Source organism: Anguilla rostrata, chromosome 2 (genome assembly GCF_018555375.3).
Source record: "Anguilla rostrata isolate EN2019 chromosome 2, ASM1855537v3, whole genome shotgun sequence".
NCBI lineage: Eukaryota > Metazoa > Chordata > Actinopteri > Anguilliformes > Anguillidae > Anguilla > Anguilla rostrata.
In genome coordinates, this window is record NC_057934.1 from 66,978,845 (window position 1) to 66,994,743 (window position 15,899).

Below are 15,899 nucleotides of genomic sequence, written 5' to 3' on the forward strand. Positions count from 1 at the left end.
ACTTTAGGGAGTAGAAAATATCCAATCTTGAATTACACCAGGCGCCATTGCATTAGCTTTTTGGGAAGTGCAATACTCATGAACTGGAAAGGGTGCAAACTGGGCTGTTTTAGCTCAGATAACTGGTTTACGCCTGTCATGGACTTATTACTGGGGAAAGTGGCCCTCGGCCCTCAGAGATTACGATACAGCACAGGATGGCCCGGGATATTCATTAGATCATTTCTTCATGCAATAGCCCGATATTGTGAGATGATGTTTTGTGTGCGTTTGTTTTGTTCGGCCAAATGTTCGTGTTTACTGTTGCTCATGGTTGCTTGTGCCTTCATATTTTTCTCCAAATAAAAAATTGTGGAGTGGAAAAAAGAAAAGGGATGATGCACAAAGCACTGAAAACACTAGACATTTAACTTTCTGAGAAATGAATGACCTTTTAATGCTGAGTAATTTTATTAATTTAGCACACAATGCAGCAGTTCACACAGAAATTTTTGTTCATAATTGCAAAGGCCGAAAAATATGCAAGGCACTGCAGCTGAAACAGTGTGTTATTGTACAGATTCCAATGGTTGCCTTTTTCAGTCACATTAATTGACCTGGATGCCTTTATTTCATGCATAGATGTGTAAGAAAAATTTATCACATTTTTTCCAGGAACTAAAATGGCCACTGAAAGAAATTCTTGTGCAACTTGCCAGATTAAGAAATACCAACAGTGTATACCAACAGTGTGTACTGTACTGCAGGAATACCCAGTGGGTATCCATTTATCAGAGTAATAACTGCCTCTGTTCGTCTGCTAAACTGTATTGTGAAGACCTGCTTTTTCAATGAAAAGGCAGTTCCACTGTCTGTTATAATAAAGCCATTTTACATATTAAGTCATGATATTTGACCTTCATTTCCCTCTGGATAAACCTGGATGCCCTGTCTGTATATAATATGCTACTGAAACAAATACAAGAATACAAATGAACATTTTGTTAAAAATAAAAACTTTTACTGTAAAAAAAACAAACTTGCATTGTAATCAAAGGTGCTATCACGAAACAAATCCTCATTATAATTTTAAAGAATCCATCACAATTATAATTAGTCCAAAAATAAAACTGCATTATAAAGTATAAAAGCAATATATTAGAAGCACCACAAAGAAAGAAAGTACAAGTTTTAAACAAAGAGAAATACACTGGAGAAGTTTATGAATCCACACATCAATTTATCCGTTTTTTACAGTTTATCAATACAAATATGAAACAAGCAGATGTAAATTTGAGCAAAAATGACCCATCGCCCAAAATCTGCAGCATGTGAACACTTCAGTGTACTTATGCACAAACCAGTGAAAAGAAAGGAGTGTTAACAATCCAACCATTCAAGCCAAAAAACACACCATAATTATAACAATCACAACACTCAGAATACAGCAGTGATTAACACATTTAAAACAATAAAAAATCAGCTACTTCTATTTACTGTTTTGTTTTCAAAAGTAGATTGTGAATGGAACATATGATATAAAAGGAGTTTAAAAAAATGTAGGTAAAACGAATATGCTGGAAAAACAGAAGCTGCATTTTCATTCTTTTGGTTAACAATGTTATAACATCCAACAATTCTTCACTGAAATCAATAAGGGTTCCTAGGAGATCAAAGGATCCCCCATGTGAAACCATCTTGCTACTTTTTTAGTTCACAGACTTCATTAAGGAATGGCGATCATGTCTCTACATGTACAGCACAAAACATCTCTGTACACACTCACGTCTGAAAATATCTTCAGTGAGAACGCAAAGGCAAGGAGTGCAACAATGGGGCCCAAATGAACTTCATCTAAATTGCACAATGCAGTAAAGTTTAGACCAACCCTTGTAATGACAATGCGAATGCAGAGGTAACACCTGTACAATCACCAGGTTGAATTATTATAATGCTTTGTTGTTGTTGGTGTCCTGGACTCTTAAGAACGTAGTGTTAATTTAGCGACAACAAAGTTCACGTTGGGATCCACTGTATAGTTCCAAGTTTAACTGACACTGTTCTTTTTCACAGATGCTGCGCAGAGCATTTTCTGCACCGCGGTTGCTGTTCTGCCCCCTTTAATCTAGGGTTGAATTACTTCCTCCTCACTACCTATAAAGCACTTATGAGCACTTTCAAATCTTGGAAATCCTGTTTCTGCGGTCTGCAGACACAGACCTCACAACAAAGCAATCCGAGGCATAGGTTTTAGCTGCTCTGCACCATGTCTTTGTAACCGAAATCCAAAACATCAGTTGATCAGACTTCAAATCAGTCATTAAGGCCGTGTCCAAAACAGCCTCCTAACAAGAGGTGTGCTCAGAATATGTACTGGCGACTAAACATAAAATATTTATAAAAATATTCCTCACTGTTTTTCAATCGTACTGCAGAAGTGTCATGAGTAGTGCAAAGTAGCCTTTGCAGTAGAAAGGCTTGCTCTCTAATTGATGGGACCCAAAGATAGCTCTGCTTCTTCCTCTGTGAGGCGTCCTAAAAAAAAAGTATGACTTACTTCCTTAAAAAAGTATGACTTACTTCCTTAAAAGTACGTACATTCAGCCGAACCCCCAAATAAATATATCAAGATTTTAAGTGCATTTTTTGAAAAATATATGTACATTTTCCTATCCAGTGTACTTAGTAGTAGGCAAGTAAGCTGTTTTGGACACAGCCTAGGCCTTGCCTGTTCCTATGCTGATTCTTATTTTAATGCCTCTTTAATGCACAGCACAATGAGCACTCTATACAAGCTTATTGTATTATATTGTTCTGTATCTTTTGACATTTTGTAAAATAGTTTGTGGTCACGTTCCACAATTTGACTTAACTGTGTTGCCCTGTTATTTTTTTCCCCTCATTTTGTTTGTGTTATTTTACTTGTGTGATACTTTGTTTTGAGCATTACATTTTCTCACATCACTAATTCACATGCAGTGTCTCCACAAACTTCAGTTTGAGATTCCATATCAGGAAATGAAAAGAGGACGTGATGCTCTTTTTGGGTGGAAAAAGGGAAGCTGTCTGGTTTTAGTCTGGTAGAACTGTAAAGAGCAAAGTAAACTCATCACAGGGGATTACCAAAGCATTCTTGATTCATTCATAGTTTCTCTCTGAGTTCATAGACACACAAAGGAAAAGTAAAATTCCTGCATTTCCCCAGAATGTGCAGCGATTTGTTACTATAAGGATTAGACACAGTCCTGAAGAAGGGGCAATAATCCAACTTCATTTGTTTAAAGGTTCAGGCACAGATTCCGTCGTATCGTTCAAACCTGTTGAACAAGAAGAGATTGTTATCCACCGCATTGCCTGGAAACCTTTTGAGCCTTAAAAAAACTCAAACAAACAAATCTAAGCAACGTTAAAAATGTGAGACATTACCAACTGACTAGGGCACTGTGACGGAACAGAAAATAATTACCTTCTTCCATTGTGTCTGGACTCATTGCATACATCGCCCCTAAAGGCAGAAGCGAGAAGGTTAGACGTATAGTACACACACTGCCTGCATTGGTCGATGGACCAGTTACTCTACCATGTAGCCCATTTCCCCACAACAAAAGGGCTGTCTTCTCATGTTTCTCACAAGAGTTGCAGGATACTGAAAGTTGGAGAAGATTTACAAATTCCCAGATGACGTAAAATGGAAAACGTTAATGGAAAATAAAGGACAGATGACAGCCAAACATCCCACACTATTCCCATCCTGCTTATAAAAAATATATATATTTTTTAATTACCTATTATTAGATCTATTAAAATCTACCAAGTGCTCTACAGTAGCTCAGGGCTCTTTGTCTGTTACTGATGCTGAGGGATTCATCAGGCAATTCTGATGCAAATGTCTCGTAAGCAATTCTCTGCTTTTCTGGCAGCCAGATCACCGGTTCTCTCCCCACTTAATGTGGCAGTTTGATTGTGGAGTCATACACCACAGCCCCTAACGCTGCACTGTCCCCTGTACGCACCAGTAAAAGATTAAAACACCACCCTATGGCTGACACATAAAATATGGTGCCACTATTTTGAAAAGGCAACTTCAATTAGACATTCAAAGGTAAATCAGTTTCTATGAGGGCCATACAGCCAACAGAAAAAGATTCCACGAAAGTTCCGCAAAAGTGATGCAGTCAAAAGAAATGTAGGAAAGAAGTTCCTCCATTCCAGCAGATTTCCAATGGTTTTACAGAATGGATCACAATTTTACTGTATTCCAGTAAATTGCTTATCCACTATATAGCAGGGCTGCCCAATCCTGTTCCTGGAGATCAACTGTCCTGTAGGTTCTCATTTCAACCCCAATTTTACAAATTAGCAGCTCAAAGAAATCTCTAGCTGATGTTTTGCCTGGGTTGAAAACATACAGGATAGTAGATCTCCAGGAAGAGGATTGGGCAGCCCTGATTTATAGGATATCTTTTTGTCTTTAAATTTATTTGTACTTCACCAGGCTATATTATTTTGCACAGTTATACAATTTTGATACATTCATGTCCATCACTGTGACAGCAATGTTTCTGACTAAAGCCAGGTTAAAGTTCAAGAGAGTCTGAGAAACCATTGGAGTATGACTAATAGCTACCGTAAAAACAAAATCATACCCAATATGGGGTGAGTTGATGGCCTTCGGGCCTCTGTAATGAAATGATTTCATAATTATTAGACCCTATCACATTATCCAGGTATCTATATACAGTACTGCGCCCATGTCTAAACAGTACTCACACATTTGTGATTACTCCTAATGACTGTTGAAAATACTGGCAGTTTAATAATTCTTCACCGACCTCTTTTTGCTTGGCAAGTGACACTTTTATTAAGGCTTATTTCCATTTCACACCAACTGTGGATCAGAGGAGGAGGATGCGTGTGCATTTGTGCGACCACTTGACTGCACTGCATCTGAACAATTCACAATTTCCCAAACCTCCGAGCCAAACAGGAAGTGTCAGGAAAAAGGAGGCGGAGCTGAAGCCTTTCCTTTGCCGCTCGGCTGAAGCAGCCCGTGCAGATTCCTGCTGAACGCCATTTCTGTACTCACGCTGAGCGCGCCGTCTGCGCAACAGAGCCAAAATCAGCAGGCCGCACAGCAGAGATCCAACGATGACGAAGACGATGACCGTAATGGCCGTGCTTCCCTGGTCTCCCGTCGCCTTCTCCGGGGCTGTGGAGATACGACAACACAAACCCACCCATCAACTTGGGCCCGCACAGAGCCAGGAACAAGCAGCCTGAGAATGGGGCACTTCTGTTGCCTTTCCAAAACGAGAACTGAACAGGTCTGTGTGTCACCTTACGTTACAATCAACGTATCCACCGCAACTGACAGAAGTGGAGAACAGGAGCATTAGTTGCAGGAATCAAAAAGCCCAATATTATAAATTAAGGCACGGAAGGCCCATTTATAAGCAGTAGGTGTAAAGTTAACCCTACAAACTGACACTTAGCATTGTAAACAGGGGAACTCAGGGGAACCACTGTTTTTTCTGAAGTGGTGTGCCAGGTGAGCAGTTGAATATGCTGATTACAAATGGGACAGATTATATATACACGTATGGGAATGATCTGTCCCTGTACTGTCAGAAAATCATTTTGTCCCCCCGAGACATTTTATAGCATTTATTTACTCAGATCAGCATATGAAAAGCATGTTGCAGCAGTGTGTCAGGCAGGTCGCTGGCCATTACTAAGTTTGATGGAACTGGATAAGGATGTTGATGATAAAAAATAATCAGAATGAAAAGAGTTCCCTTTGCAGTGTAGCTAGATGAAGTGGGGGGGGTTTCAAGGCAGCTGGGAGATTGCGTCACAGAAAGCGAAACCGATGGGAGAAGAAATCATTCTTACCTTTTTCCTGAAATTTAAGGTCAAATTCTGCCTTTCCTTCTTCCACACCATTGTTGTTTAACACTAAGCACCGATACTGAGGAGTGATGGAGGACGCCTTAAGCGTGAACTTGCTGGATAAGTTTGTGCGTTTGTCCGTGGTCTCCACCACCGTCATTTCTGCACTGCGGGTCCAGTTGGTGTCGTGCTGGTCGTACCAGTGGATCATGCCAACCGGGTAACCCCCAGAGGCATTGCAGAATAATGTGACTTCCATTCCCTCCTGAAGGTCCTTCTCCGGAACTGAGCTCATGTCTGGTTTGGAGTAAGTGGCTAGATGGTGAAAAGAACGGTCAATTAACATTTGACATTGCAAACTCAACTGTGTACCTACCGCGTCCCCCTGTTAAGTCATTCAGCCTGTTATCAGAAACAAAGTTAATTATGTACTAGTACCAAGCTTTAAACGGCAATTTAATCTTAACCCTAGCTGAACACAACACAATACATCTCGAGAAACTCATAAAATCTGACTTATTTCTGGCTTCTTTCGTTGGGCTCTCCATGGATCATGGCTATTGACTACAGTTCTTATACGAGATCCCCTTTTCTCTCTAGCTTTTTTAAAATTCCTTTCAAATGGTTAAGTTTAGGAAACCATTTCCAGGAAATAAGACTTTATAGGTTTGGCTCATTGTCTCAGTAGCATGGAATGGGGGAATCAAGCATCAACCGTATGATGGATTTGAAAGAGGACTGGCATTGATAAAGTAGGTGTAAATTAAAGTTTGGGGTGTATAATTTTAGTATAAGTTGTAATTCGTATAAAGAGAGTTCTTTTTTTAGAACTTAAAATTTTACCCCATACATGCAATCTCAAAATTGCAGCCGGGACAACAGGGAAAGAACCCTCATAGAACTTCACTGTGTGCACCACAGGAGAACAAAGGCATTCATGTATGCGTCTCAAAACAATATTCAAGTGAAAACAATTATTTAATGTGTGAATGTAAAAGTGACCTGTCACAGACTCATTACATTTTTGCATTTGCTGCAATCAAAGTACTTCAGTTGAATCCATCATAGTCAGTTGTTCTGTAACCTGCTCGGTGGTCAAAATTATTAAACATTGAAATCCAACCACATTGCCCCCTCCACCCATCAGGTATGCTTCCAAACAAGTAATTGGGTCAAACAGATTGGACCTGGGTCAGAGACATGGCCACAGCTCAGTCTCGACTCAAAAGGCAATATTAATACCTAAGGGCCCTGGAGGTTTTAAAGAAGGTGCACATGGAGGTTCTAAAGTCTGTTTCCCTTTTCATTTCTCATCATATGAAATATAAAAATGTACATCACTATTATATTTTATATACCCACCTTTGACAGAAAGGCTTACAACTGCTTTGGCTTCACCGCTGTCAGTTACAACTTCGCATTCATATTTCCCTTCATCTGTCCTCACTGTGTCTCTCACCAGAAAGGACACGTCTATGTTGCTGCCAGACATCTGTAACTGCTTAAAGGAGAATCGTGGATCTTCTGGCTCTCTAACTTTGTCATTTATAAACATTATTAAAGGACGCTTCTCTCCTGGCCGCCTCCATGCTGCCGCTGTGACCTTCACGCTTTCCCCACCAGAATTCAGAAAGCATTTCAATGAAGAGTCCTTGCCATGGACCCCACGGTTTATATCCTGGCAATCCAGGGAGACAAACTCTGCACAAATAAACAAGGCAACATCAGAAAACATGGAGGGGGGAAAAAAAACAGGCCATACAAACTGCACAGGACAAAAACACAAGTGAAAGCAATTCAACAAGTTAGACGAGTTAAAAAATAGTTTAATTATAAATCTATGAACGAAGCCAATCTATGACTGAAACCGTGTCCAAACAAGGAATGGTGATATGTGAGACATGAGCCTGAACACGACTAGTTTGTGAGCTTGAAATAGAGGAGGAGGAAATTTTACCTTGAAGCTTTTCATTTATTTGATTAATTCATAAACATGCCAATACATTTTATGATTTAATAGCAAATAATCCCAGAAGTCAGTACAATAATACACTTTACCTTAGAGGTAAATCACAACAGGTTTTTGAGTGGAGTTTGTAAGTACACTTGACAAAATCTGTGCTTTTCAATAAGCATCTGGGCAGATCATGTTAAGTAATGTTTACGTTGACAATATGACTTTGGGCAAAAATAATTAGTAACATTTTTAAACAAGTTCAAATACTCTGTATATAAGCAAATACTTCATGATTGTGTTATGTCCACAGAAGTAATGCTAATACAAAATTAATTTGGGAATGATTAGCTCTTCGTTTTAGGATTATTTATTCAGAAAATAAACCGCTTAATTGTTACTGACAATAAAATGATCCGTCTGCCACTGTCTCCAATTCACAGTTCAAAAACAAATGAAACTGTTCAAAGAATCTCTGAAATTCATGCATTCACTTTCAATTTAACAGGGATTTTTTACATGTGATATTTACCAAAAAAACTACTTACTGTTAGCAGACACTGCACACATGAATTCAGCATACAATACTACAGACAGAATCCAGATGACAGATGCCATTTTTCTCCTTTAATGCAAGACGAAAAGGAAAAACAAGTTATGGTATAACTGAGTAGTATTAACATAGCCATTGACTGAAAAGCACGTTGGATTTTCTTTTTTCCTCCATATTTGTATAGCTAGCAGTGAAAATAAATGTAATAAATAGCAAATAATTGGATGAAACTACATTAGGACTTTTCAATTATGTAACATTTTTTTACAATTGCACACACAGATTTAGGTTAAATTCATGACTGTCAATAACATGAGTAATCTGTAAATAAACTTTGTTAAGCCCACACTGTGAACCCAGATTTTGTCTTTACATAAACACTTAAGTGGCCATTACTTATTATTTACTTATTCTATAAAACATATGTTTTAGAGGAAAGCATTCCCATTACTAAATCAAATTAAATGGTTTGCAACATCCATGGCTAAATATTCAGTGCAATAATGATGTTAGGCCAAGATTCCTCCGTAGGAACTACTTCCTCAGTAGTTTCTGCAGGGCGAGAAAACTGAACATGAGATTCTGCCAAACAACAGTTCTGATTGGTGTGTGAGGAGTTGCGCAACCTCAACACAGGGTAAATATTGATTTATGAACATTACTTTGCTGTTGATGTTATATACAGCATGTTGCTGTTGATTTACAATAGGTTTTGTGAGAATATTTTATGGGTAATAAAATATTACAGCAATCCTTACTGTAATCTAAAATACAATAAGTTCCTTAAACGCACCAATCAGAAAACACAAATGTTATCTGATTGTAATTTTGTTTTGTTTTGTGTATTGTTTTCAAAGCTGTATCAGAAACATCCCGTGATTGCACAGATTGCAGAGTCCCTGCGAGGTTTGTGCCAAGGACAGTTTCCTCGCAAACGGAGCCAAATGGGAAATCAACCATCGGGGTTTTTCCCAGCTACGGGAGGTCTCCATACACAGACTGGTAAACACACAGATAAATGATGTTTATTTTCACTTTTCCTTGTAGCCTACGTTACGTTTTAAACTGAACGCCTAGACGGAGCTTCACCATAGACTGTATAAAAATAGAGCTTCGCGTACTTTTCACCACACAAATGTTCCCTGGGCATTATCTTCACCCTCTGCAGTCGGACTCTCTCCAAAACACAACTGAATCGCACACGTGTGATTGAAGTTCAGTTATCAAGTGCACCAACTAAAATACTGAAAATTACGTTCATGCCAGATAGCTTAGAGATTCTAACGAGATATTAAAACAGAAACGACCAATTCACAATCCTATTTCGATGATATGACTAGCAAGTTGAAGTAAAAAAGAAACCCGTTTGTTCATTAAGAAAACAAATAGAAAATTCGATATTTATCTTACCTTAATGCAAGTGAATTTAAGTAAATGAACAGCCAAGTCCTTTCCGTGTTGCTGTGTAAAACAAACTGCTTGTTCCTGGTTTAGTTACTTTCGGTTTAATTTTAGTCAAATCTTCCTGTCTCTACCAATCGGGACTCGTTCAGCACGTCCATATTTTTTTACCAATCAAATCTTCCCTTTTCTGCAGCTCCATTTCTTATTTATTTATTTATTTATTTATTTATTTAGTTTATTTATTTATTTATTTATTTATTTTTCAACTGACAGACACAGTGCTTGTGTGCGTTCGGTCATGTGTATGTTCGGTCATGTGTATTCGGGCGACATAGCTCAGGAGATAAGACCGATTGTCTGGCAGTCGGAGGGTTGCCGGTTCAAACCCCGCCCTGGGCGTGTCGAAGTGTCCTTGAGCAAGACACCTAACCCCTAACCCCTAACTGCTCTGGCGAATGAGAGGCATCAATTGTAAAGCGCTTTGGATAAAAGCGCTATATAAATGCAGTCCATTTACCATGTGTGTTTTTGTCGCACTGTCTGCATATGGCCTGTACTATCAGAGTGGATCTGCTGCAGCTGGTCTGGCACCTGTTCCCACCAGCACTGTAATCAATCCCTGTGCTGTCCTGCCTGTGATCACTCCCTGTGCTGCCCTGCCTGTGTTCACTCACTGTGCCATCCTGCTTGCTTTAGCTGATCCTCTGGCTCAGCCCCCACAGAGACATAAGACTAGAGGCTATATTTTAACGATCTAAGCGTACGGTCTAAAGCGCACGGCGCAAATGCATTTAGGGCGTGTCCAAATCCACTTTTGCTAGTTTAACGGTGGATAATCTGAGCCAAAGTAAAGGCGCATAGTTCAAAGGGGTTGTCCTTAGTCTCTTAATTAATCGTAGGTGTGTTTCGGGCGTAACATGAGATAAACCCATCAGAGTGTCATCTCCCACTCCCTTTAAAAGCCAGGTGCGCTTGCACCTTGGCGGATTGCTATTATAATGGTGGATTTGCCAAGTAGTAGGAAAGAACGCTTCTCTGCAGAGGAAACGGATCTGTTGGATTAGCTAATTCTGATAAATATTATGACTAACCATTATGACATGTTTTTTTTTTAATATCGCGCGTTGTGCACCCGCCTATGTAGGCGCATATTACTATCTTAAAAATGTGCCCTTAAAATAACAGTAAAATACTGCGCCATTGACTTACAACCAGGTTTTTGCTGGTCAATCGCGCAATCTCTTTTTTTTTTAAATAAATAAAATTTATTTCAATTATACAAGTCATTACAAACAATTACATAAACAAGGAAATCTAAATACATTAGGTAAGGCATCTTCTATATTAAAAGTCCAGAGTTTCCCAAAGATTTGCATTGCCATGCTTGATGTCAATTGTCCTTCGACGTTTTAGTTCTGTTAAAACGTTCAGATACAGATTCAGTATAAATTAACCAGTATACATCTTTAAGTTTATCATCAATGTTATTTATTATTCCATAAAATACAGTTTCTGGTGTAATTGAAATATTAACACCAATAGATTTCATTTGTTCCTATATTTTTTCAGATCGACTGCATTCAATCAACAGATGCTCCAAAGTTTCATCTGCATCACAATCAGCCATTGGGCAGGATTTCGTTGTAACAAAGCAACTCCATTTTACAACAGCTCTCACTGGCAATCTCCTCACTGATATTAGCCAGGCTATATCTCTCATACTTTCAGAAATGTTTTTGCTCCATATTCGTGCGACCATTCTTTCACATTCTAAATTATTTAGATATCTGTACTTTATAACTCCACCATACAGTTCATTCATTATTACCTTATTCTCAGAATGGCACCAGTCAATATTTAAATGTTTAAACTTGTCTATCAAATCACCATACATAAGTTTAAAATAAGGTTGTCTGGTTCTCGCTTTTCCTTTCTTTTTTTCCAGTTAGTAATGTTACCGATCCAGCTAATTTGTCTGTTTATTCCACTTGCCACAATCTTACACATTGCTATTTTTAATTTGATACTTACATCTATTGCTCCCAAACCTCCTAATTTTCTGGGTTTCAATAACAATTACCAGTAACCAGTACCCCCCTTTCAAAGGCCTGAATTCACCCCTGGGATTGGTTAAGAAGCCTAGCAATGACAAATACATTTCATTAAATTGAGAAATATCTGAATTCATTGCCATAAACATGAATTCTGTATCATCCATCCTTATTGTATGGAAAGCCTTCAAAGCTGCCTATAGTGGCTGGATTATAAACATAAAATGATTCAACTGCAAATAAAGGAGAACATGTTAGAAAATAAAAATATATATAATATTAAAAATAATTTAATTTCAGACTCCAGAAACACAATATGTGCAAGACCCAAATAACCCCAACTAACCCCTGATTCGGGTCTGTTTCCAACCTCTCCAGCTCAACTGATTCTGCAAATGACTTTGTGTACTTGCATTAGTTATTCTTCAAATAAATAAATAAATAATTGGTTTTGCAGAAGGTACAGTAGTGCCCTCTTTAGTAGATCAGGGTCCGGTGGGCCTCATTCAAGGCTGCCGCACTTCTAGCAATACGAGGAGGCTCTTTCACCTGACGTCAAGAGGCCTCCAGCATCCAGCAGGAACAATATCGCTGGTGGCTGAAAAAAACTTTTGACAGGACAGTGGCCTTACTTATGCTGCTCACTCGCTAAAGCTGGTTTCAGGCCAGTATGTACGCAGTGGATTAAGGCACTTTACAATGAACCAATCGCCTTCAAACTATGTTACAGCTAAAAAGTCCCCCTTTCACCTTTTCAGGTCCACACGAGAGGATTTTATTTTAGCACTAGCTATTAATACTATTAATATGTGTGGACATGATTTCAAAGCCAGTCTTTATGCTGATGATATTTTATTAGCATTGTCAATACCAGCTAGCTCAATATTGCAACGTGGTCATGAGTTTTGACTGTCTAAATACTGAAAATTTAATTCCATTGCTACAGTGCCACCAACTGGCCAATAAGAGCATTCCATTCAAGCAGGGTTTCAAGCAGAGACTGTACGGTTTCAAGTCAAGAGAACCGGACTGCAGCAAGCTGGGGAATCTCCACCATCGATCTCCAAGGAGATGACCGGAAGCACGTGACCTCCGTGTGAAGGACCCAATGAAAATAGTGGCAGGACGCGGAAATTGCGTAACCTCCACACCACGAATTCAAGTCACCTGACCTCCTTTATTTAGGAAACGAGTTGGTTTGTAAGATGTTACCACTTGTATATCGAGGCGCTTTAATTAACGGACGATAAGTTTCTGGTTACAACGCAGCACTTAGCTACGTTAAGATAACACCCTTAGTGCTCCGTACTAGACTAATATTAAGCCGGGTGTAATGCTGGCTTCATGGGGTTTAATGTATAAATTATATATAACGCATATCTTAATTACTGTTTATTTAAATGTACATGTATTCACTGTAACCTTACAGTAGGCTTATAATTAGTTTTAGAAGTGTCTCGGTATGCTGCGAGTACGATACCCTCGCATCTACCATACGACGTTTACTTTAAACGGCAGTTGTCATCTCTTCTCTGGAGACACTCAAACCTGTTCATGTGCATTTACGATATGTCAGTCTGGTGTTTCTCATGGAATACAACTGATAACTTCGAATGATTAATCAGTTAATGAGAATTTAATTATTAATGTCTAATGAGAATATTTTAGATTAAACTCATTTTAATCTTACCGAAGTCTCTCGAGTGTAAACCTCACTCCTGGATTAGACGCACCAACGCTAATTGAATATACGTCTTCTTGTAGTCGAAAAGCAGAACGCTTGACCACAATCCCAGATGTTGTTGTACACCAAAGAATCATAATTCCTCAAATTATGCGGCATTGAGATGTCAATTTTAATAGGCTTAGTAAAATGAGGCAAAAACCATTTCTTATTGATCATTATTTAATAAAACATAAATAATTAAATAAATACAATAAAAACAATCACATGTCTTCAGCCTTTATTTGTGAATTTAATTCCACTGGCAATAGCACATTCTGCCTGATAGCAGCTGAAGCCCTCACACTTCTCCAAAATTCTGATGATGACCTTTAAAACAGAAAACACAAGTCATTAGTCCCCTTCACACATCACACTTTTTGTTTATCATGAAACCAATACCTGTCAGAAATAACTGCATTCACATTTTACCTCTAGTAGTAGGACATCAAAGATGCCAATACAAGTTTAACAGTTTATTCTTCAATCATTGTACATTACATACAGTATAGGGGATACAAGACAATCATTGGACAGAGACTATACAGACTTGACAGTGCAAAAAGAAATAGTCAGAAATTGGTAGGGTGGTCTATGTCCATGACACGGTTGTATAGAGGTAACCAGGGTCAGATAGAATATTAATCAATTTTTCCAGGGGCAATAGCATTACCTGGAAAAATGCAAACAAAGTCTATTGACATGCATATGCAGTACTTATGTGTATATATTTAGTGTATCAAGTGCAGATGTCTGATGTAAACATGGCCCAAATGCTCTTAATTATTAAATTGTATTTTTTACGCAACAGGTCATGCTTAAGAATAGGAATCACCTTTATTTCATCTGTGGATAACAGACCCTGGACGCCATGCACGTCCAGCAATTCAATTGTTCTGAAAAAGGTGAACATTGACCCTTGTTGTTCCAATATAAAACATCCTTATACAATACAAAACCACCAAGACATGCCACAGACAGACACACACACACACAATCCCTGTGCAAGCTTTGAATGGCATATATGTATGTATACATGTTCACCTATTGCAGGTGTTGCTAGCATCACATCCACAACAGAATATCTCAGCCCTCAAATGAGGATGGGATAGACCAGCACAGTCTGTGTGGCGCCACCCTTTACATTTGCAGCATTGCACCCATTCAATGGTCTGCACGTCTGGATACGGCAGCCTGACAAAACAAAAACAGTTACAATATTTACATGCAGGCTTGAATAGGAAGATCAAAACGGAGACTAAAAAGGAGCTGTTTGCGTGTTTGTACCCTGTGAACAAAATGGGATAATTTTTGACATTGGCAGCAAGGCCTTTGGTGGAATGGGCCACAAAGTCATCGGTGAGGGGATGGGCAGAGACACTGGTAAAGGAGGGGGCAAAAAGAGATGGGTGGAGCAGCAGTTGTGGTGGGGGCCACAGAGGTCTTGGTGATTTGCTCTGAGAGTGAGGGAGGAAGGTATCTACTCTGAGAAGAGAATAGTCAATAGCCAGCACCTCTTGTTATCATTATAATTAGCAGTTTGAGATTCTGTCACTAGAAATAATCCTTTTAAAAACAGACTATATATATTGGAATTATTGGCAGCATGTAAAACTCGTTACTATGGGTTGCAATTTAAGTGCATAAAGATGGCAGAGACTGTACAAAAAGGCTATTTTGTTGGTTAATAAAAGCATACCCACCTCGTCCCTGTGTCTACTGAGCACTGATAAGCACAAACTTTGAGATCGCTTGCCATACAGTCCTTCTGGCTTGACTTCGCTGAAATGGCAGCCTACAGAGACATACAGTTAGGAAATTATGCTATGTTTGTAATCCATTGATAACTAGCATCATTTATCTCTACAAATTAGCTTGAGACCCTTCTCACACTTACAGTATGAGACCACATAAGAATTCTGACCTTGCCAGAATGGAGTATTGGCGTGATGGGAGCATTGGGGGTAATTATCAACGACAGATTTATGAAGACATAAGTAAATCATACCTGTCCAGTTCAAAGTTCTCCATTTGAAGGAGGCATCACCGTTTTCATAAAGAGGGCATATCAAACTAAAAAAAAAAAAAAAAAAAATGAGTAATGGAAATTGAAATACGTAATATGCCACCTTTGAAAATGGCTTGACAGATGGTGATACCTGTAGTATTAATTTGATCACAAATCAAAATGTTGCTTACTATGGTGTAATCAAAAGGGGCATCCAGTGCCACGTACAAGGCAGACTGCAAATGAAACACATTTTTGAATTTTAATGAGGTTTTTTTAATGACTGAATCTAAAAATTCAAATGATAGAAAGCATCTCACCATCAACATGAAGTTTTC

At 38.7% G+C, this 15,899-nt stretch overlaps 2 protein-coding genes and 1 long non-coding RNA gene across 9 annotated transcripts in view; 1 reads left to right on the top strand and 2 right to left on the bottom strand.

Moving 5' to 3' along the window:
* The window catches only part of LOC135248991 (uncharacterized), a 127,872-nt gene that overhangs the window by 54,798 nt on the left and 57,175 nt on the right, over window positions 1-15,899 (top strand). The gene's annotated exons all lie outside the window — the stretch shown is intronic.
* The window catches only part of LOC135248994 (CD276 antigen-like), a 47,664-nt gene continuing 33,470 nt past the window's right edge, over window positions 1,706-15,899 (bottom strand). Inside the window, exons 1-8 of one of the 7 annotated variants that reach the window (XM_064324167.1) lie at window positions 9,786-10,068; window positions 8,371-8,447; window positions 7,231-7,569; window positions 5,872-6,183; window positions 5,066-5,188; window positions 4,626-4,658; window positions 3,446-3,484; window positions 1,706-3,296 (exon numbers count right to left, since the gene is read on the bottom strand). In XM_064324167.1, coding sequence (XP_064180237.1) covers window positions 3,250-3,296; window positions 3,446-3,484; window positions 4,626-4,658; window positions 5,066-5,188; window positions 5,872-6,183; window positions 7,231-7,569; window positions 8,371-8,440 — 963 coding nt within the window. In that variant the 5' untranslated portion in view covers window positions 8,441-8,447; window positions 9,786-10,068 and the 3' untranslated portion in view covers window positions 1,706-3,249. Of the gene's footprint in view, window positions 3,297-3,445; window positions 3,485-4,625; window positions 4,659-5,065; window positions 5,189-5,302; window positions 5,347-5,871; window positions 6,184-7,230; window positions 7,570-8,370; window positions 8,448-9,496; window positions 9,541-9,785; window positions 10,069-15,899 lie in introns of those variants that run through there. The other 6 variants (XM_064324165.1, XM_064324168.1, XM_064324166.1 and 3 more) reach the window with 6 other exon arrangements.
* LOC135248997 (uncharacterized) lies at window positions 13,778-15,891 on the bottom strand. Its single transcript, XR_010328535.1, has 6 exons — window positions 15,753-15,891; window positions 15,562-15,626; window positions 15,257-15,348; window positions 14,598-14,747; window positions 14,389-14,449; window positions 13,778-13,883 (listed from the first exon to the last, which is right to left on the bottom strand). It is a non-coding gene; the product is annotated as an uncharacterized LOC135248997 (long non-coding RNA).